This window comes from Ranitomeya variabilis, chromosome 4 (assembly GCF_051348905.1).
Source record: "Ranitomeya variabilis isolate aRanVar5 chromosome 4, aRanVar5.hap1, whole genome shotgun sequence".
Lineage (NCBI taxonomy): Eukaryota > Metazoa > Chordata > Amphibia > Anura > Dendrobatidae > Ranitomeya > Ranitomeya variabilis.
This window is the reverse complement of record NC_135235.1, coordinates 57,518,744-57,542,869: the sequence shown is the minus strand read 5'-3', so window position 1 is coordinate 57,542,869 and position 24,126 is coordinate 57,518,744. Positions and strand designations below refer to the sequence as shown.

Genomic DNA, 24,126 nt, shown 5'->3' with positions numbered 1-24,126 from the left:
ACTTATTTCCAAAATGCATCAAGCTTGTTTAGATGTTCTTTTGCATACTTCTAACACTGAAGTTTAAGGTGAGGACGCATGAGGTTTTCTTCTGATGACTCTTCCATGAAGGCCATATTTGTGCAGGTGTCAAGAGTCTGCTAAATCTTTCTTAAGGTCTTTTGTAGTCAAGCAGAGTTTCTGATTTATGTCTTTAGCAATCCTACCAAGAGATCTCATTGAAATTTTGCTTGGTCTTCCAGACCTTATCTTGGCCTCCAGTGTTCCTGTTAACTTTATTACATTTTGAACTGATGAAAAGGCAACTTGAAACCGCTTTGCCATCTTCTTATAGTCTTCTCCTGCTTTGTGGTCTTCCACCATTTTCAGAGTGCTAGGCGACTGCTCAGAAGAACCCATGGCTGATGATTTTTGGCACAAGGTTAGAGGAGGCGGGGTTTTTATAAAGCTAGGAAATTTGCATCACCTGGAATTTCTTGACGATAGTGAAGAAGCCATAACCCTACCAGGCTAATTAATATCTGAAACCTTGGTCAAAGTTATCTGAGAACACAAACCTCCAAGGGTGCCCAAACTATTGCATTGACCAGTTTTACTTTTTGTAACTTTTAAAATGTAAAAGATGGAAATCATTTTTTATATATTTTATTTTTTTGCCCCCTAAAAAAAACAAAAGAAAATGTGTCATCTTTAACTTTAAGCCTTTTAGAGTCATTTCATCTTCAACTTTCATAACTGTTCACAATAACAGTAATTTTCACCAGGGGTGTCCAAACTTTTACATGCAACTATGTCTTTCTCTAAAAAGCTGCGACATGTCAGAGAAAAATATAGCTTGCAAAGATGACCGGGGAGCATAGGAGAACTGACTAGTAGTGATGAGCAAGTATACTCTTTGCTCTGGTTATCCCTAGCACTCTCGGGTGATCTCCGAGTATTTGTTAGTGTTAGGAGATTAAGTTTTCGTCACCTCAGCTGAGTGATTTACGGCTACTAGCCAGGCTGAGTACATGTGGGGGTTGCCTGGTTGCTAGGGAATTCCCACATGTGTTCAGCCTGTCTAGCAGCCGTAAATCATTCAGCTGAGGTGACGAAAACTTAATCTCTGAGAAACTTACAAATACTCGGAGATCACCCAAGTGTGCTTGGGAAAACCAGAGCAAAGAGTATACTCGCTCATCACTACTGAATAGATATCCCCCTGCTCTGCTCCAGGTTACTGCCCAGTGTATACACATAGGAGAATGAAAGAATGAAGAATAAGAAGATGGTTCCTTTCCTTATGGCCATCACCAGATTCTAAAACTTTGCTTAAAATCCCACATCCTAGATATTACTGAATTAAATATTCCAGTTGTAAATCTTTATTCATTACATAGTGGAAAGTGTTGAACAATAAAACCTAAAAATGATCAACGAAAATCACAACAAATAACCCACGGAGGTCTGAAGATGGAATGATGCTCAAGATCAAAGTGGAAAATGAAGTTACAGGCTGATCCAACTTCAGTGAAAATGATTCATGACAAGGAAAAGATGCTCAGTATTGTGTGTGGCCTCCACGTGCCTGTATGATCTCCCTACAATGCCTGGGCATGCTCCTGATGAGGCGGCGGATGGTCTCCTGAGGGATCTCCTCCCAGACCTGGACTAAAGCATCCACCAACTCCTGCACAGTCTGTGGTGCAACGTGACGTTGGTGGATGGTGCGAGACATGATGTCCCAGATGTGTTCAATCGGATTCAAGTCTGGGGAATGGGCGGACCAGTCCATAGCTTCAATGCCTTCATCTTGCAGGAACTGCTGACACACACCTCCAGCCACATGAGGTCTGGCATTGTCCTGCATTAGGAGGAACCCAGGGCCAACTGCACCAGCATATGGTCTCAAGGGGTCTGAGGATCTCACGTCGGTACCTAATGGCAATCAGACTACCTCTGGTGAGCACATGGAGGGCTGTGCGGCCCTCCAAAGAAATGCAACAGCACACTATTACTGACCCACTGCCAAACCTCTCATGCTGAAGGATGTTGCAGGCAGCAGATCTCTCTCCACAGCGTCTCCAGACTCTGTCACGTCTGTCACATGTGCTCAGTGTGAACCTGCTTTCATCTGTGAAGAGCAAAGGGCACCAGTGGCGAATCTGGCAATCCTAGTGTTCTGTGGCAAATGCCAAGCGTCCTGCACGGTGTTGGACTGTGAGCACAACCCCCATCTGTGGACGTCAGGCACTCACACCATCCTCATGGAGTCAGTTTCTAACCGTTTGTGCAGACACATGCACATTTGTGGCCTGCTGGAGGTCATTTTGCAGGGCTCTGGCAGTGCTTCTCATTGCACAAAGGCTGATGTAGCGGTCCTGCTGCTGGGTTGTTGCCCTCCTACGGCCCCCTCCACATCTCCTGGTGTACTGGCCTGTCTCCTGGTAGCGCCTCCAGCCTCAGGACACTACGCTGACAGACAGCAAATCTTTTGCCACAGCTCGCATTGATGTGCCATCCTGGATGAGCTGCACTTGTGTGGGTTGTAGAGTCCATCTCATGCTACCACGAGTGTGAAAGCACAACCAACATTCAAAAGTGACCAAAACATCAGCCAGAAAGCATTGGTACTGAGATGTGGTCTGTGGACCCCACCTGCAGAACCACTAGTTTATTGAGTGTGTCTTGATAATTGCCAATAATTTCCATCTGTTGTCTGTTCCATTTGCACAACAGCATGTGAGATTGATTGTCAATCAGTGTTGCTTCCTAAGTGGAGAGTTTAATTTCACAGAATTTTGATTTACTTGGGAATTATATTGTTTAAATGTTCCCTTTATTTTTTTGAGCAGTGTATATTATTTATTACACCTCACAAAATTAGAATATCAAAAATTTAATTTATTTCAGTTCTTCAATACAAAAAGTGAAACTCATTACAAACAGAGTGGTCTATTTCAAGTGTTTATTTCTGTTAATGTTGATGATTATGGCTTACAGCCAATGAAAACCCAAAAGTCATTATCACAGTAAATTAGAATTAACAAAACACACTTGCAAAGACTTTCTAAGCATTTAACACCTTTCTGACCTCGGACAGGATAGTACGTCCGAGGTCAGAACCCACGATTTGATGCAGGGCTCCGGAAATGAGCCCGCATCAAAGCCGGGACATGTCAGCTGTTTTGAACAGCTCACATGTGCCCGCAATAGGCGCGGGCAGAATCGCGATCCGCCCGCGCCTATTAACTAGTTAAATGCCGCTGTCAAACGCTGACAGTGGCATTTAACCGGCGCTTCCGGACGGAAATGAGCGCATTGCCGACCCCCGTCACATGATCGGGGGTCAGCGATGCTTCTGTATAGTAACCATAGAGGTCCTTGAGACCTCTATGGTTACAGATCCCCGGTATCCCCGGGTGTGAGCGCCACCCTGTGGTCGTAACTCACAGCACACCTGCATTTCAGCTACATAGCAGCGAACATCAGATTGCTGCTATGTAGTAGAGCCGATCGCGTTGTGCCAGCTTCTAGCCTCCTATGGAGGCTATTGAAGCATGGCAAAAGTATTAAAAAAAAAAAAAGTGAAAAAAAAAATAAAAAAAATATAAAAAAGTTTAAAATCACCCCCCTTTCGCCCCATTCAAAATAAATCAATAAAAAAAAAATCAAACCTACACATATTTGGTATCGCCGCATTCAGAATCACCCGATCTATCAATAAAAAAAAGCATTAACCTGATCGCTAAACAGCGTAGCGAGAAAAAAAAATCGAAACGCCAGAATTGTTTTTTTGGTCGCCGTGACATTGCATTAAAATGCAATAACGGGCGATCAAAAGAACGTATCTGCACCGAAGTGGTATCATTAAAAACGCCAGCTCGTCTCGCAAAAAATAAGCCCTCAACCGACCCCAGATCATGAAAAATGGAGACGCTACGGGTATCGGAAAATGGCGCAATTTTTTTTTTTTTTTTTTAGCAAAGTTTGGAATTTTTTTCACCACTTAGATAAAAAATAACCTAGTCATGTTAGGTGTCTATGAACTCGTAATGACCTGGAGAATCATAATTGCAGGTCACTATTAGCATTTAGTGAACCTAGCAAAAAAGCCAAACAAAAAAGAAGTGTGGGACTACACTTTTTTTTGCAATTTCACCGCACTGACAAAAGTACCAATACCTGGTTTAAATACAACAATATCACTGTGCTTGATTGGTTAGAAAACTCGCATGACATAACCCCATAGAGAATCTATGGGGTATCGTCAAGAGGAAGATGAGAGACACCAAACCAAACAATGCAGACGAGCTGAAGACTGCTATCAAAGCAACCTGGGCTTCCATAACATCTCAGCAGTGCCACAGGCTGATCGCCTCCATGGCACGCCGCATTGATGTGGTAATTGATGCAAAAGGAGCCCCAACCAAGTATTGAGTGCATTTACTGAACATACATTTCCGTAGGCCAACATTTCGGATTTTAACCCCTTCATGACCTTGGGATTTTTCGCTTTTCAGTGTTCGTTTTTCGCTCCCCTCCTTCCCAGAGCCATAACTTTTTTATTTTTCCGTCAATTTGGTCATGTGAGGGCTTATTTTTTGTGGGTCGAGTTGTACTTTTGAACGACATCATTGGTTTTAGCACGTCGTGTACTAGAAAACGGGAAAAAAAATTCAAGTGCAGTGAAATTGCAAAAAAAGTGCAGTCCCACACTTGTTTTTTGGTTGGCTTTTTTGCTAGGTTCACTAAATGCTAAAACTGACCTGCTATTATGATTCTCCAGGTCAGTATGAGTTCATAGACACCTAACATGACTAGGTTATTTTTTAACTAAGTGGTAAAAAAAATTCAAAACTTTGCTTAAAAAAAAAAAAAAATTTGTGCCATTTTCCGATACACATAGCGTCTCCATTTTTCATGATCTGGGGTCGGTTGAGGGCTTATTTTTTGCGTGCCGAGCTGGCGTTTTGAATGATAGCATTTTGGTGCAGATACCTTCTTTTGATCGCCCGTTATTGCATTTTAATGCAATGTCGCGGCGACCAAAATAAAGTAATTCTGGATTTTCGATTTTTTTTCTCGCTACGCTGTTTAGCGATCAGGTTAATGCTTTTTTTTTTATTGATAGATCGGGCGATTCTGAACGCGGCGATACCAAATATGTGTAGGTTTGATTTTTTGTTATTGATTTATTTTGATTGGGGCGAAAGGGGGGGTGATTTAAACTTTTATATTTTTTTCACATTTTTTTTAACTTTTTTTTTTTTTTACTTTTGCCATGCTTCAATAGCCTCCATGGGAGGCTAGAAGCAGGCACAGCACGATCGGCTCTGCTACTTAGCAGCGATCTGCTGCTCGCTGCTATGTAGCAGAAAATCAGGTGTGCTGTGAGCGCCGACCACAGGGTGGCGCTCACAGCTGCCGGGGATCTGTAACCATAGAGGTCTCAAGGACCTCTATGGTTACAATACTGAAGCATCGCTGACCCCCGATCATGTGACGGGGTCTGCGATGCCGTCATTTCCGGCCGCCCGGCCGGATGCGGTAGTTAAATGCCGCTGTCTGCGTTTGACAGCGGCATTTAACTAGTTAATAGGCGCGGGCAGATCGCGATTCTGCCCGCGCCTATTGCGGGCACTTGTCAGCTGTTTTGAACAGCTGACATGTCCCGGCATTGATGCGGCCTCACCGCCGGAGCCCGCATCAAAGAGGGGCTTCTGACCTCGGATGTACTATCCCGTCCGAGGTCAGAAAGGGGTTAAAATCATTTTTCAAGCTGGTAATATAAAGTATTCTAATTTACTGAGATAATGACTTTTGGGTTTTCATTGGCTGCAAGCCATAATCATCAACATTAACAGAAGTAAACACTAGTAATGAGTGAGTGTACTCATTGCTTAGGTGACCTCCGAGTATTTGTTAGTGCTCGGAGATTTAGTTTTCATCCCGGCAGCTGAATGATTGACAGCTTTTAGCCAGCTTGATTACATGTGGGGATTCCCTAGCAGCCAGGCAATCCCCACACGTACTCAGCCTGGCTAGTAGCTGTAAATCATTCAGCTGCCGCGATGAAAACAATCTGAGCAGTCATAAATACTCAGAGGTCACCTAAGCGTGCTTGGGAAAACCCGAGCAACGAGTATACTCGCTCATCACTAATAAACACTTGAAATAGATCTCTGTTTGGAATGACTATATAATATATGAGCTTCACTTTTTGTATTGAAGAAATGAAATTGACTTTTGGATATGCTAATTTTGTGAATATATATATATATATATATATATACATATATACACACACAGTGCCTACAAGTAGTATTCAACCCCCTGCAGATTTAGCAGGTTTAATAAGATGCAAATAAGTTAGAGCCTTCAAACTTCAAACAAGAGCAGGATTTATTAACAGATGCATAAATCTTACAAACCAAAAAGTTTTGTTGCTCAGTTAAATTTTTATAAATTTTAAACATAAAAGTTTGGGTAAATTATTCTTCAACCCCTAGGTTTAATATTTTGTGGAATAACCTTTGTTTGCAATTACAGCTAATAATCGTCTTTTATAAGACCTGATCAGGCCAGCACAGGTCTCTGGAGTTATCTTGGCCCACTCCTCCATGCAGATCTTCTCCAAGTTATCTAGGTTCTTTGGGTGTCTCATGTGGACTTTAATCTTGAGCTCCTTCCACAAGTTTTCAAATGGGTTAAGGTCAGGAGACTGACTAGGCCACTGCAACACCTTGATTTTTTGCCTCTTGAACCAGGCATTGGTTTTCTTGGCTGTGTGCTTTGGGTCGTTGTCTTGTTGGAAGATGAAATGACGACCCATCTTAAGATCCTTGATGGAGGAGCAGAGGTTCTTGGCCAAAATCTCCAGGTAGGCCGTGCTATCCATCTTCCCATGGATGCGGACCAGATGGCCAGGCCCCTTGGCTGAGAAACAGCCCCACAGCATGATGCTGCCACCACCATGCTTGACTGTAGGGATGGTATTCTTGGGGTCGTATGCAGTGCCATCCAGTCTCCAAACGTCACGTGTGTGGTTGGCACCAAAGATCTCGATCTTGGTCTCATCAGACCAGAGAACCTTGAACCAGTCAGTCTCAGAGTCCTCCAAGTGATCATGAGCAAACTGTAGATGAGCCTTGACATGACGCTTTGAAAGTAAAGGTACCTTACGGGCTCGTCTGGAACGGAGACCATTGCGGTGGAGTACGTTACTTATGGTATTGACTGAAACCAATGTCCCCACTGCCATGAGATCTTCCCGGAGCTCCTTCCTTGTTGTCCTTGGGTTAGCCTTGACTCTTCGGACAAGCCTGGCCTCGGCACGGGAGGAAACTTTCAAAGGCTGTCCAGGCCGTGGAAGGCTAACAGTAGTTCCATAAGCCTTCCACTTCCGGATGATGCTCCCAACAGTGGAGACAGGTAGGCCCAACTCCTTGGAAAGGGTTTTGTACCCCTTGCCAGCCTTGTGACCCTCCACGATCTTGTCTCTGATGGCCTTGGAATGCTCCTTTGTCTTTCCCATGTTGACCATGTATGAGTGCTGTTCACAAGTTTGGAGAGGGTCTTAAATAGTCAGAAAAGGCTGGAAAAAGAGATAATTAATCCATACATGTGAAGCTCATTGTTCTTTGTGCCTGAACTACTTCTTAATACTTTAGGGGAACCAAACAGAATTCTGGTGGGTTAAGGGGTTGAATAATAAATGACCCTCTGAAACAACTTTTCACAATTTAAAAAAAAAAAATAAACAAAGAAATAACATTCTTTTTTGCTGCAGTGCATTTCACACTTCCAGGCTGATCTACAGTCCAAATGTCACAATGCCAAGTTAATTCCAAATGTGTAAACCTGCTAAATCTGCAGGGGGTTGAATACTACTTGTAGGTACTGTATATATATATATATATATATATATATATATATATATATATATATATATATATATATATATATATATATATATATATATATATATATATACACATACACACACACATACATACATACACTGCAAATAAACAGAAAATAAATGGGGCATCTTGCCCCCCCCCCCCCACAAATAAAAAAAAAAGCACGATTGGGGGAAAAGAAAAAAAAAAAAAACAGCGCACGCAAGAAATTTCAGAAGTCTCATTTATTATGCTAGTACTGTAAAACTCTACATTTTACTCATCCAAACCGGCATATAATACGCAGAAAAACCGACATGTGAACACACCCTATAGGTGACACGCATACAAAAAAATCCCCCAAAAAACATAGATGGGAGAAAGTTCCACAAAGTCAACTATCACTGCAGCCCTCCAGTCGGGCCTGTGCTAAAAACACATGAAGGCCTTCCAGACTATGAGAAATACGATTCTCTGGTCTGATGAGACGAAGATAGATCTTTTTGGTGATAATTCTAAGTGGACTGTGTGGAGAAAACCAGGCACTGCTCATCACCTGCCCAATTCAATCCCAACAGTGAAACATGGTGGTGGCAGCATCATGCTATGGGGGGTGTTTTTCAGCTGCAGGGACAGGACGACTGGTTGAAGGAAACAAATGCGGCCAAGTACAGAGATATCCTCTGGATGAAGACCTCTTCCAGGTACTCTGGACCTCAGACTTCGCTGAAGGTTCCCCTTCCGACAAGACAATGATCCTAAGCACACAGCTAAAATAACAAAGGAATGTCTTCAGAACAACTCTGTGACCATTCTTGACTGGCCCAGCCACAGCCCTGACCTAAACACAATTGATCATCTCTGGAGAGACCTGAAAATGGCGTCCACCAACGTTCATCATCCAATCTAATGGAACTGGAGAGGATCTGCAAGGAACAATGGCAGAGGATCCCCAAATCCAGGTGTGAAAAACTTGTTGCATCATTCCCAAGAAGACTTATGGCTGTACTAGCTCAAAAGGGGCTTCTACTCAATACTGACCAAAGGGTATGAATACTTATGACCATGTGATATTTCATTTTTTTTTCTTTTTTAATAAATTTGCAAAAAAATTCTACATTTCTGATTTTCTCCGTCAACATGGGGTGCAGAGTGTACATTAGAGAAAAAAAAAGTTAACTTTTGTGAATTTACCAAAATGGCTGCAATGAAACAAAGTGAAAAATTTAAAGGGTCTGAATACTTTCCGTACCCACTGTATACACATAATAGGAGATTAATGTCTGATCGATAAGTATTTAACCACCAGGATCCCTTCCAAATATGAGAGCGGGGGGGCAATGTGCAAATTTAGCAATAGTATATGCCAATACTGCTCCATTACCGCTCTATATGACCTGTACACAGCTAAAGGGGCTGTCCGAGAGATTAACATTGATGGCCTGTCCTTACGCAATTTTCAGTAATTGCTCAGTATTTTACATCAGTATTTGTAAGCCAACACCAGGAGTGGAACAACCAGAGGAAAAGTAGAATAGAAACACGTCACCACTTCTGGATTTATCACCCACTCCTGGTTTTGGCTTACACATACTGATGTAAAATACTGAACGTGGCCTTAGGATATATCATCAATGTCTGATGGGTGGCAGTGCGACACCCAGTATCCCTACCATTCAGCTGTTCACAGTGGCTGCAACTGCTCAGTTATGGAGATGCACAGCACAGATCCGTTAACTGTATAGTGGGCGCAGCCGGGTACTGCACATCCGCATCTACAGGGAGTGGTACCCAAGTTGCGGCCACTATTCCATTGATGGAACTGTGCAGCTTTGTAACTGAGCAGTCGAGGCAGAAGCTGGCACAAGGAATAGATGATCGGCGGGGGCACTGATAGGCCATCAATAGTAAAGTCCTAGATGAGCACTTTACTTGAGTTAGTGAGCATGTGCGACCACTGCTCTTTCACAGTATGGACTTATAGCTTTCAGAATCAGTGGGGGTCTCAAGACCTCTAAATATTTAATTAGTAAGTTATTGAACTTACTAACAGGTTTATTAAGTTAGGATCCTCACTCTTAACTGGGTTTCGGTCAGCTCGCTTTCAGTCCTGTGCTCATAGGACAGCCTCTACGGTGCTGATATTTCAATAGCTAAAGCTAACCCTCTTCACAAATATCAATTATTGACTCAAACAGGATTAGTTATAGAAAGTGCTCATCAGAAAAAACTAATACCAGTAAAAAATTATTCTTTATTAGAATTAGTTGAAAAAAAAAAAAAAAAAAAAACACGACATGAAAAAACAAAAACCGGGCAGCTATTTCTAACTGACCTGCAAAGCACCATATATCCATATATTGGCTAGTAGCCCCTGCCAGAGCCCTTCCTGTCAGCGGAGGTTGGCACCCTATCTCAGACGCAAATGGCACCCCCGCTCTGCGGCGGCTCCCCCTAATATCCCTGGAAATCCCTACTCTAACACACACCAATTAGGTCACAGGCTATATAAAACACCAATTGGGCTACATTAGCCCGGATGGTCCAAGCGCCTACTGATAGTAACAAAGGTTATTGTGTCAGCTGAGCAGTCCCAGGAATAAGGATAGGGTGGGACAGGACTGACAGGCAGGGCTCTGGCAGGGGCTACTAGGCCTACCCAATATATGGTGCTTTGCAGGTCAGTTAGAAATAGCTGCCTGGTTTTTGTTTTTTCACGTTTTGTTTTTTTTAATGAATTCTAATAAAGAATAATTTTTTTTTGTGGTATTAGTTTTTTTTCTGATGAGCACCCTCTTCGGAAATAGTAGAGAAGGGGACTGGCTTAGCTACTGAAATAAGCAATCAGCAGGCTTCACACACTCCTTTAGCCATAACTGTCAGTGGGACACCTAGCCGTGAAGCAGGAACCGTGCCCAATAGAACTGATAAGTAGTAGTAAGCCATTTTACTTGCTATATAGGTTTGTTCAGTTGGAAACAGCCCTTAAGGGCGCAGTCAGAAGGAAGTATTTATTGAACCAAAATCTGAACTCAATGCTCGGACTGGCCGGCGGCTCTCCTGACCTGAGTGTGAAATACAAAAAAACTGGGAAAGAGAAAGCACAATAGGGTCTTATCCAATGACAATGGGATGTCAGGAAAAAGGGGAGATCAGGTTTGTCCTGATGAAGAGGTCCTGTGTGACCTCGAAACGCGTAGACTTTTAACCTGTTCCAATAAATGTTTTTATACTAAGGATATTCCATCTCTTAGCAGAGCATAAGTGATACGTCCGTTCGTGTTTCTCTGACCTGAGGGTGACAGCAGGATAGAAATACACAAAGCTGTCACACATGGGTCAGGAGAGCTGCCGGCCAGTCCGAGCACGGTTTTCGGTTTTATACGGCCTTCCGACTGCGCCCCAAGACAGATTTACAGGTCCCATACAAGAACAAAAACACACACAAGTGAAGTTTATAAGTATTTTATTAACAAAACTATGTAGATTTTTGTAACATGGTTTGTAAGATCACTGATAAGACAGAAATGTACTCGAGAAATTGTGGGAAATGAGGTGGGTCGAGGGCTGAGCACATCCTACGCACGCCATGTCCATCTGTTAACATCCCTATCTGATAACCGTAGGACATACCCTTCCTAACTAGAGAGCCAAGAGTTCTTGATTTGCAGACCAAATGGAGAGGTGAACATGCATTTATAACTATATGTGGAAATCTGTCTCCTTAAGGGCTAGAAATATTTACGGGAAAAAAAAAAAAAAAATATGGAAGAAAGATGCAGGGCTGGCTGTAGAACAGGTTTGTCACCGTAAATGTACATATAGGGTGATGCTGCAAGGAACAGTAGAAAAGGGGAAGGAAAAACTCCACCGTAAGGCTATGTTCACACGTTGAGTTTTTGCTGCTTTTTTTTATGCAAAGTTTAAGCTGCTTACAAAAAGCAGGTTTTGCTTAATTTTTGTTGGTACATTTGCCTCTTGTGCATGCTGATGTTTGTGCATAAAAAAAAAAAAAAAATATGATGTGATATTGGTCATCAGGTTTGGTACCAAAAACGCAGCAAACCCCGATACCTGCATTTTTGCACGACCCATTGCTTTCAATGAAAAACAAATTAAACTGCAAAAACGCTGAACAGTGACATGCTGCATTTTGCAAAAACACAGCTTTCTGACAATACAGGAAATAAAAAGCTGCGTGCATTAGGTTTCTGAAATCTCAGACTTTGCTGGTACTGTGAAACGCAGCTGAAATTTTGCATAAAAAACCCCTGCAAAAATGCAACATGAGAACATAGCCTAATTTTACAGAAAACTACAGATTATAAAACAACTAGGGGCCAAAGAAAAATACAAAGAGGACAGAATAAAAAAATAATAAAAAATATGGACACTTGCACAAAACCAAACAGCAAAAATGACAAACCATCAAAGCCAGTAAAATACACTGTCCCAAGGCCTATACTGAGCTCAGATGAACTAGTTGGGGTACCAAAAACAGCAGCCAAGTAGGCAAGAGAGCCAGGGATGGGTCATTTAAGCCAAATTTACACAATGATTCCGCCTTATGTAGGGAACATAGGTCAAGATCTCCTAACATCTGCACCCAATATAAATCCAAGTAGAAAGAAAAAAAATATATACAGTGTGGTTTACTTTTCTTTATGAAATGCTTAACTGAAAACCAGAAAAAAAGAGGTAGGGCAGTGCAGATTCCTCCTCCCAAAGACATGGGGGTCACAGCTCGGCAGCATTCCACAGCTCACCGAACAAAAATTCATAGTGCAATGTGAATGAGATCTAGGGGCCATTTTATCAAGGAAGTCTTGAAGAAAAATGCAAGTCTCCTAATAACACTTATTGAGTGGCAGTAGATTTCTGATATAACTGCACCACCTTCTCGCGTCATAGTGATCCTGTTGGCTGTCACCCTTAAGGCCGGGTGCACACTATGCTGCAACATCTGGACGCTGTGAGTTTGACGCTGCACAAGGATGCAGTGTCCAACCCACAGCAAGTCCGGATTGTGTGCATGTACCCCAACTTGTGAAGAAGGAGCAAAAAGTTGCAAACTTTTTTTTTTTTTTTTCCCAGCCAGAAAAGGTGAGGAATTTGCTCCCATAACATAGAAATCTTGCACATAACTTTCAGAAAGGAAAGGTCACATGTACTGGGGGGTGGGGGGAGGGGCTGTGATTTGACCTAAAGTACAAAACGGCAATTAAATTCCTTTGAATGTAATAGACAAGTATTTTCTGGTGGTTCTTTTCCTTTTTTGATTACTGGTTACATACGTTTCCATAACCATCCAATAGCCCAGATTATATGAGAATCTAGCACTTCTTCCACCTATGCAAAGTTATCTGAAGCTGCAGAGCGCTCCTGTGTATGGGGGGGTCGGGGGAGATGGCTGTAGGAACAAGTGACCATTGAGCAGCCATCTAATGTGTATGAGAGCCTTAAAAGAATTTTACACAGCTGAAGCAGACATACACGTTTTTGGACATAACCACAGTAATGAGAAGAACAATAATTCCTATGGTTCAAGATACTGATTGCCGTCTATGGGTTTACTATAAAGTAACTTAAAGGGACTGTCAGCCTCCAGAATATATATGGCCTATTAATATGGGCATAGAGGTAATAGAAATGTTACACTGGTCCTCCCTCTATGCCTCATATTAATGGTCTTGATTCTGAGAAGTGTTACATTCTTTCCTTATACTAATGATTTCTTCCAGGCTCCGGTGTGTGCGGTGCCTGGAAGAAATCCCTGCCCTGTCTTCATTGTAATACTTACCCTCATCCCATGTATGTCAGCTATGGCCCCGGAATCCTGCGCCCTGCAATCCCTCAGATATACAGACCTCATCCTTCTTTCCGTGGGCTCTGCATTCATGGATCTTCTGCAAAGACACCGGTGAGTCACTGTGACCTCCGGTGTGCGCACCGATAATATGCCCTCCCTTGTTCCTCCCTGCACAGTCATCGATAGGAACCATGTGTACATGGCGATGACTATGCAGGGAGGAAGTGGGACGAGCACCTTATCAGTGCTGTGACGCAGTGGCCGGTGTTATATGTAGGGGTCGCTGTATGTCCCCCCCCCAGGATGAGCACGAAGGCGTATTGAGGCCATGGGAGTGCATTGCAGTCACAGGCGTAGCTGTGATTGCAATGCAGAATAAAAGTATGAGTCTTGGACAAGCTATTTGTCCAAGGTAGATTTTGGGAAAACCTGCTCTGCTTGTGTGTTTTGAAAAAGACTACAGGATGGTAGTGGTGCAGTCAGTTTCATTCCCAGCCAGGGTTTTCCATGTGGCTGAAGGCCACAGATTCCAGTTAAAACCCTGCAGTATAGGGTTTGGGTGTGTCAGGTTCATTGTCAGTCTGGTGTTTGCTGGAGTGCAGAGCAGGAGGCTATGCAGAGCTCCACCTGTGTAAGGCAACACAGGCAAGCGGAGCCAAACAGCCAAGGGAGCTGAGAGTCCTGGCACCCACAGCGTACACAGCAGTGCAGTTGCCCACAGTAACTGGTCTCAGAGGTGGACTAGAGTGGTTTTTTTGGCTGCAATCTGGAGGATATTGTGTACTGCGTAGTGCTGTGAGTTGAACATTAAAGGGACGTTTTGCTTTGAACTTTCCTGGGTCACTGCCTCATCACTGCATAGGGTGCTACCGCTGCACTACAGTGCGCACACCGGAATGGAAGTCGCCGATGCCTGCGCAGAAGATCCCTGAATGCAGAGCCCATAAAACGGAGGATGAGGTATGGATTTCTGATGGAGTGCAGGGCGCAGGATTCCGGGGCCGTAACTGATGCCGATGGGAGGGGGTAAGTATTACAATGAAGACAGGAGGCAGGGATTTCTTCCCGGCACCACACGCTCCAGAGCCTGGAAGAAATCATTAATATAAAGACAGAATATAACATTTCTCAGCAACATGACCATTAATATGAGTCATACAGGTAGGACCAGTAACATTTCTATTACCTGTATGCCCATATTAATAGGTCATATACGTCCCGGGGGGGGTGACAGATTCCCTTTAAGAGTGAAGCCCTCCTCCGTACAGATCAGATGGAAGGTGAACGATGTGTATGGTGAAGAAATGAGTGAAGTCAGGTCAGTATTCGAAGATCTCTAGACAAGAAATTTGCAATCCGCCTCTTATCTGCTGGAACCTCCGAATCCTCGATTAGACGACCTGTCGAAACGTCATCGTTGCATCATGACGCACACGTCGTCCTGCCAGACCAGCTAATCAAAAGGAAAGATGGAGATTCCAACAGGCGGGAAGCAGTTTGCAGGGCTCCTGTCTAGAGGCCACAGAATATCAACCTGCTAGCTGCAAATTTATCACTCGTCTCTTGCATGGACATCATCTGTTAGGGGACAGAAGGATCAGAATGTTTGAATTGAGGCGCCTGAACCTTTAGTTTTCCCGCTAGATAAGCCATATTCTCAGCCAAGCCGAGCATCGATGAGTCGTACGGTGGAGTCGGGTGATGTAGCTGTCGGCTGACCACTAATTTGCCTAACAGCTATCTCAAGTTCATTGGATCCTTAAAAAGTGGAGTCTGCCTCTCCCCTCCACGATCGGCTGTTACTGACGTGGTGTTACGTGGCATTCATTCCCAAAAAAATGGCCAGCTATCCAACGAATGTACGCGGTAGGTTCAATGGAGCAGCTCTCTTGTTTCGGCACATAGAGATGAGGTCCTCTCCAAGGTGATCGCTTGACTCCATCACTTCAAATATCCAGATAGCAATGTCTAGTATTCCAGGGCACCAGACAGCCCATTACAAAGAAAGGCTTGAAGTTACAATTGACGGCGCTATTGTTCAATAGATGCAATGAACGCGAGATGTTAAAGAATATTCATTAAGAAGGCCGCAAGATTAAAAGCTCATCAAGGCAACGAGTACACTAAATCATCCTACACTACACTATTTATAAGCCGACAATCATGACAATATCTCAATCCAAACTTGCCAACCGGGTTTGGCCTTCACTGCGACAATGCAGTGATTTATTCTTAGAGGACAAATGGTAACAAAAAGGTTCTAAAAATGTAATGTAACAGTAAGCCAACTGGCCAACAGTAACATAAGAAGCAGAAGTAGTGGACTAAGAGTGATAGTATACACCATGTGTGGAAAAGAACCCCCCCCCCCCCCCCAAAAAAAAAAAAAAAAAAAGATAAAGGGGTTGTAAACTAATGATGAACAAGGTCATCAACAGAGATTAGTGATGATCTGACGCTCAACAACACCCCCTAGGATCAGTAGACAAATGCTCCAGCATAAGACGTATGTAAGCACCGCACCGAGCAGACCGCAGCAGCCCCGTACGTTGCCATCTAACTGGAAGCGGCCACTATACAGTTTACCGGGCTGCTGTGTACTGCTCCGTAGTTTGCTTACATCTGGCCATGCTGGAGCAGATTTCAGCTGATCGGTGGAGGTGTCTCAGAGCAAATCCCTCACCAAACTCAAATTGTGACCTATCCTATAAATACATGATCAAAGTTTAGTCCAGAGCCACCCCTTAACTGTGGAAATATACCTAGAGGCCATAGATGATGCCTGCCATGTTTGTTAGGACAACGAAAGCCATTGGCTTTAAACATGAGCCCTACAAAATATATAAACTTACCTAAAACCCATTTCCACGCATGATTTACATACCTTCACGAGACTTGTCAACATTCAGTAAGTAATATACAGTTGGTATCCGCTTCCTCCCCGATAGGTATCGCTATACTGCAAGTGTCTGCAATGATCAGACACTTACCCATAGCTCAACTTATGGGGATATCACTGGCTTAAAATCCATAAAATGTGACACAGTCTACATGGTTACACATGGATCTGCAGAGCATCAAGTAATCAAAAGCTGGGGAATAGGGTTTCAGTCCATACTAACCTGTACGGCAAGCTTGCCAGAGATGCTGCGATGATTTGGTCAATATGGCCGATAACTAATAGCTGTTCTGATAATCTGTGGTCGCGGTGATCAGAGAACTCGGAACTTAAGAGAAACTATGACGATTCAAGCTGCTCAAACCAAGGGCGACATGTCTCAGAGCCTGGCACGACTGCAGGAAATAGATCCATCCGGGGACCATAGACTAGACCGGCGCCACTTCTTCCCAGCGCTGCTACAGATGATCGATACGTCTTTTCAATAGAGAGACCCATCAATCGCCTCTAGCTACCCGGGGACGGTGCTGGACTGGTCAAGTCTACGGTTCACAGATGGATCTTCTGGCTATAGTCATACCTGTACAGCCAGGCTCTAATTCACATTATCCACTGTTTGGGCATCAAGAATCAGGGCAAAGTGTCGGGTGCCTTCTCCACCACCATAGGCTAATGGCTCTTTTCCTCAGGCTCATGCAGGTCATTAACTGGCCGCCAACAGACTATAACAAGCTGATCAGCGATTTACTGGACTGTTTAGATCGAACGTTCCCTGCCCATAGAATATCATTTAATTAACCGTACTAACGAGCATTATTCTCATTCACTGGGCTGTTTGATCATGCGAGAATGCTTGTTTGCCAATCTAAATGGGCTTCATGACAAATGTGCTTTAGGCCGGCTTCACGCGAGTGTCTTATGTGTAAGGTCCAGAGTGAACGAAGGTCTCCTAAACCCGAACTTACAGCCTCCTGTGTAATGTTGGATTTCATCATGCCAAATCTCTGGTTTCTATAAGAGTTAAGCAGCTGTCCGAGATGAGAGTCAGCTGAACCCACTAATGTATATGGGGGGAGATCTCATCAGGTATGAGAAATATCGGACAGTTGGAATTCCAGTGTCGCATATATTTGTCGCCGGACGACGTTTGCTGGTAGTACACAGGAGCACTTGGCCATACGAGCACTTCTGTGTAAGGGAGAGTCACCTGAGATGGCCGTCACTGAACGATTAGCGAAGCATCGCTCTTCAGACAACCATCTAATGTGTATGGCCGGCTATACAATTTTTTTTCCCCTCATTGAAAACAAATGAAAGCTCAGTGAAGATCTCATGGGAAATCGGAAGACAGCTAAAAGCCAAACAGTCAGCCGAGAGTTATCCCGTGTGCATGACCTGCTGAAAAAGTTTTTGTACTTTCTGGTGATTTTGCTTCAATTTAAGGGGAAAGCCTGCTCTTCTATAGTAAAAGGGATTCAATCTAGACTTGTAATGCATGATGCCTTACATTTCTTCATTATGGTCAGAACAAAAATTTTTTTTTTTTTTTTTTTTTAAATAAAAGGGATATTTCCACTATTAAAAGTTATCAATCCAAAGAATAGGTGACAACTTCCGGATCAGTAGAGGTCTGGCCTTTGAGACCACCACTGATCCTTTATATAGGGATAATTTAGGCTAAATTCACATGGGAAGTAATCATCTGTTTCAAACAAATCCTGTAGAAATAAGTTATTTCAGCAGGACAAAAAAAGAATAGATTGAAACTGGATCTTTTATTTTTGTTTTAAAACATTGAAGTCTATGGAAAGCGCTATTTTTTTTTGCTTACTGGATCTGTTTCAAGTGGATGATTAAGGGACGCGTGAACCGGTCATTAAAGCGGATACGGATAGGTATAAGCACGTTGTCGAGATTTCAGTGTTACAGATGTGAGTGAACGGTCACATCACCCCATACTTGTGGTCATGTGACAATTAGGGTCTCTTCCACTTTGCCTCAACTGAGAGAAGCCAAATGGGATGGTAAAAGCACAAGCCATGCGTGGACAGACCCTTTAATGCCAGAAATATCCCTTTAAGCACCTCCATAACATGAGAGGTAGCAGAGGGGAGCCCTGGATGAGGTTAGATGCCACTGATCACCGGGGCGCACAGACCGTCAGCCGAGCGCTCGTCCTCCATACTGACCACATCGCCGTCACGTGTGCACGTGGCCATACTTACCTCCACACACAGATACCTACCTTATAGGTGGGGGCCTATGTCATGGCTCTGCCCTTTAGCAGGTAGAGCGCATGCTGAGACCTGTAGTTCTACAGGCTCCTAGATCGGCCACTTAATGTAAGTTATAGCCAGCAACCCAGCAGATCAATGTGTAACGTCATGGCGGACCGGCCATACTCACCTATCCGGGATGCTGTTCTTCTTCACCATGGTAACAAAAGATCGCGACTCAACCTCTCTCCCGATTTATATCGGATGCGACGATGGACGATAGTTACGTCCTGCCAAGGCGCATAAACCAGCGCCGATACTGTGCAGTGCTCCCTAACGACACACACAGGACTCCTCGGGCTCTGCTATAAAGGAGAGGTAATTGTCCTCCTGCTGTCAGTCATACAGGGAAAAAACGGTGCGGGATAAAAATAATACAGGCGACCGACAGCTGCGAGAGCGAACTGACCGGCCACAACCTGCCGCTGCACGGGGGGAAAGAGAACTAGGCCTTCCGGTGACGTCAAGCGCTACATCTACGCATGCGCACATACGTGCTTATCGTAAGGGAACCACTGCGCAGGGATAGTGCGAGTATAGACTACGCATGCGTATATAAATATAGTACGTGTTTAGCGTAAGTAAACAACTGCACTCCGTACGAGTATAAACTGCGCATGCGTACATAAATATTGTACGTGTTTCTCGTCAGCAAACCACTGCGCTGAGGTAGTACGAGTATCAACTGCGCATGCGTACGTAAATATTGTACGTGTTTAGCTTAAAGGGAACCTGTCACCCCGTTTTTTCAGTATGAGATAAAAATACCGTTAAATAGGGCCTGAGCTGTGCTTTATAATAGTGTATTTTTTGTCCCCTGATTCCCCACCTATGCTGCCGAAATACCTTACAAAAGTCGCCGTTTTCGCCTGTTTTAGCCCTTTTGACCAGACCAGCGTGATTGACAGGCGAAAACGGCGACTTTGGTAAGGTATTTCGGCAGCATAGGTGGGGAATCGGGACAAAAAATACACTATTGTAATGCACAGCTCAGGCCCTATTTAACGGTATTTTTATCTCATACTGAAAAAACGGGGTGACAGGTTCCCTTTAAGCAATCCACTGCGCTGTTTTACTGTTGATAGGAATATCAACTGCGCATGCGTAAGTGAACAAGCTCCTCTGGTTTTTTCCCACTGCATAGTGTTTTTTGCAAAAAAAAACTCAGCAGAGGAGATTTATCAATGCAATTGTACTGTTCTGTGCTGTTCTAGAAAAAAAAAAAGACCTTTTACTGATTTTTATGATGGTATTAGTGTTCAACCACATAATGTGAATATCAAAGGTGTGGAGTTCATGAGCGACTGTCAAGAAAAAGCGACGCCACAAATAATAATGTTGAGCATTGCATAATTCACGTGCTCTGTTAACCCCGTCAGGATCAGACCATTTTTCCATTTATGCTCATTCGATTTGTTTTCCCACCTCTTTTTCCAGGGCACATGATAACTTTTTATTTTTCCATCCTCCACAGCAGTATAACGACTTGTTTTTTTCTTTCTTTACAGGACGAGTTGTAGTTTTGACATTACCTACATTTTACCGTATAGTGCGCTGAAAAACAGGAAAAAAAATCCAAGTGCAGTAAAATGGTGAAACCCCCACTCCCCCCGTAACGCTGACATTGTATTGGGGGGATTTTATGTTTACGACGTCCATTGGGTGGTAACAAATGAGCGGGCAAAATGATTCTCCAGGTCAGTATGACTATGAGAACATAGATCACAGATCAGAAGGTGAAAAATTAGACATTTTTCCATTTCATTTGAACAAAATGATGGGCAGTAACGTATGTCCCAAAAGTTGGGAACAGGGTTAAGAAATGGCTGGAAAAGTAATGAAAAACATCTGTAGTCAGGCTCAGACTGGCCCATAGGGTAACAGGGGAATCCCCCGGTGGGCCCCTGTGCAGATCTGGGCCCACAACCCCACTGTACGGGCAGTACCTGGCATAATTCAATTGATTCTGTATAGAAAAAAGCAACATCTTATCGTTCATTAATGAAACTACCCAATGTATTATTATATAGAGATATAGATACATTTGTGAACGAGGGTAGTGTAATATTTGTATGCAGGTGGGCCTCCAAAGTCAGTGTTAGGGCTGTCCCACACGTCCAGATAATTCCGGTACCGGAAAAAATCGGTACCGGAGTTATCCGTGTCTGTGTGCCCGTGAGCTCACGTAGGCCATACGTGCGGCACACGTGTGCCGCCCGTGTGCCGAGTGGGTACCACACGGAGCGTGCAGGAGACAGCGCTAAAGTTTAGCGCTGTCCCCTGCATCGTGCTGAAGCCGCCATTCATATCTTCTGTGCAGCAGCGTTTGCTGCATAGAAGATATGAAGAATAGTGTTTAAAAGAAAGATCTATCTGTCCGCCACCCTCCCACCCCCTGTGCGCCCCCCCGCTGTTCTGAAAATACTCACCCGCTTCCCTTGTTGGCTGTCGCTGCTTCCTGTCCTGGCCGCGCCTTCTACTGTATGCGGTCACGTGGGGCCGCTCATTTACAGTCATGAATAGTCGGCTCCACCCCTATGGGAGGTGGAGCCACATATTCATGACTGTAATCGGCGGCCCCACGTGACCGCATACAGGAGAAGCTGAAGCCAGGACAGGACACTGCGAGGGAGGCGGGTGAGTATTTTCTGAACAGCGGGGGGCGCGGGGGGGCGCACAGGGGGTGGGAGGGCGGCGGACAGATAGATCTTTCTTTTAAACACTATTATTCATATCTTCTATGCAGCAAACGCTGCTGCACAGAAGATATGAATCGCGGCTTCAGCACCATGTGGGGGGGGACAGCGCCTACTGTAGCGCTGTCTCCTGCACGCCACAGGGACTGCACACGGAGACCGTCCGTGTGCGGTCCGTGTTTTACACGGACCCATTGACTTTGATGGGTCTGTGTAATACGTGCGCTCCCACGAACACTGACATGTCTCCGTGTTTGGCACACGGAGACATGGTCCGCAAAAAATCAATGACATCTGCACAGATGCATTGATTTTAATGGGTCTACGTGTGTCAGTGTCTCCGGTACGTGAGGAAACTGTCACCTCACGTACCGGAGCCACTGACGTGTGAAACTGGCCTTACTGGTGGGCCCTTGACATCCCAGTCCGACACTGGCTGTAGGGTCCATATTCATCTAAGATATGACTGTGCATAAAAAGAGCTTGTAGGGAGGCAGAGTCTCTCCGAAGAAAAGATGGTCAGAGCGTTCTTCACGCTTTACACAGCGTCCCAACATTTTTTGGAATTGGGGTTTGTAGTTTGGGTGACTGAATTTCGCTCTGCGAGGCATATGCATTATATGAAGAGTGTGATTTCAAGAGGTGGTTTGTGGGATTATTGTGGGAGGTGGGTAGGGAAGAGATGAATAATAAGAAATCATACATTATATTCCTGTTACTTGTTCACTCATTTTTGTAATTTATTGGAAAATTGAGAGTTAATTACAAGCAGCCTCCTGTTCAGGCTCCCCCTTCCTTTATCAGCGTGAATAATGGCTATAAAGAGCGTCTATGGCCCTGGAGGAGCTGTCCTGTCCTGTGTCACACAGGCTACCCACTGACTAGATTGAGCTATGCATAAAGCTTAATATCCCTGGGGGGGGGGGGGTGGCGCTGCAGGGACACTCAACATTTACCACCATTTTCATTTTACAGCTGGGGGTCCCAGGGATACTTCGTTATCAGCTTATAGTCAACAGTCCCCCACTCAAAACTGTCCTTGATTAGTGTAGAGACGATTTAATTAGCATTTCACTTCTATTGCTAAATATGACTCCCAGTAATGTGATTTCTAACCTCTGCAGCGCGGTCTGCCAGACACAGAGCTCCCGCACCTCAACTACTACTAGACCCTAATGCAGCACAGCTGTGCACTCCCTGCTCTGCGGACCCTGCTCACTCCCTGCTCTGAGGACCCTGCACCCTCCCTGCTCTGCAGATACTGTGCACTCCCTGCTCTGTGGACCCTGCGCACACTCTGCTCTGCGGACTCTGCACACACCCTGCTCTGTGGACCCTGCGCACACCCTGCTCTGCGGACTCTGCGCACTCCCTGCTCTGCAGACCCTGCGCACTCTCTGCTCTGCAGATCCTGCGCACTCCCTTCTCTGCAGATACTGTGCACTCCCTGCTCTGCGGACTCTATGCACACCCTGCTCTGCAGCTCCTGCGCACTCCCTGCTCTGCGGACCCTGCTCACTCCCTGCTCTGCGGTACCTGCGCACTCCCTGCTCTGCAGATCCTGCGCACACCCTGCTCTGTAGATCCTGCATACACCTTGCTCAGCATATACTGCGCATTCCCTGCTCTGCGGACCCTGCGCACACCCTGCTCTGCAGATCCTGCACACTCCCTGCTCTGCAGACCCTGCGCACTCTCTGCTCTGCAGATCCTGCGCACTCCCTTCTCTGCAGATCCTGCGCACTCCCTGCTCTGCGGACTCTATGCACACCCTGCTCTGCAGCTCCTGCGCACTCCCTGCTCTGCGGACCCTGCTCACTCCCTGCTCTGCGGTGCCTGCGCACTCCCTGCTCTGCAGATCCTGCGCACTCCCTGCTCTGCAGACCCTGCGCACACCCTGCTCTGTAGATCCTGCATACACCTTGCTCAGCAGATACTGCGCACTCCCTGCTCTGCGGACCCTGCGCACACCCTGCTCTGCAGATCCTGCGCACTCCCTGCTCTGCAGATCCTGCGCACTCCCTGCTCTGCAGATCCTGCGCACTCCCTGTTCTGCAGACTCTATGCACTCCCTGCTCTGCGGTGCCTGTGCACTCCCTGCTCTGCAGATCCTGCGCACTCCCTGCTCTGCGGACCCTGCGCACACCCTGCTCTGCGGACCCTGCGCACTCCCTGCTCTGCAGACCCTGCACACTCCCTGCTCTGCTGACCCTGCGCACACCCTGCTCTGCAGCTCCTGCGCACTCCCTGCTCTGCGGACCCTGCGCACTCCCTGCTCTGCAGTGCCTGCGCACACCCTGCTCTGTAGATCCTGCATACACCTTGCTCAGCAGATACTGCACACTCCCTGCTCTGCTGACCCTGCGCACACCCTGCTCTGCAGATCCTGCGCACTCCCTGCTCTGCAGATCCTGCGCACTCCCTGCTCTGCAGATCCTGCGCACTCCTTGCTCTGCGGACCCTGCGCACTCCCTGCTCTGCGGATTCTGCGCACTCCCTGCTCTGCGGACCCTGCGCACTCCCTGCTCTGCGGACCCTGCGCACTCCCTGCTCTGCGGACCCT

General features: G+C 45.2%; 1 protein-coding gene across 2 annotated transcripts in view; it reads right to left on the bottom strand.

The window, feature by feature from the left end:
- The window catches only part of LOC143769738 (uncharacterized), a 40,346-nt gene extending 20,966 nt beyond the window's left edge, over positions 1-19,380 (bottom strand). Inside the window, exon 1 of one of the 2 annotated variants that reach the window (XM_077258559.1) lies at positions 19,277-19,380. In XM_077258559.1, coding sequence (XP_077114674.1) covers positions 19,277-19,359 — 83 coding nt within the window. In that variant the 5' untranslated portion in view covers positions 19,360-19,380. Of the gene's footprint in view, positions 1-18,997 lie in introns of both variants that reach the window. The other variant, XM_077258560.1, reaches the window with a different exon arrangement.
- Positions 19,381-24,126: the final 4,746 nt, after the last annotated feature.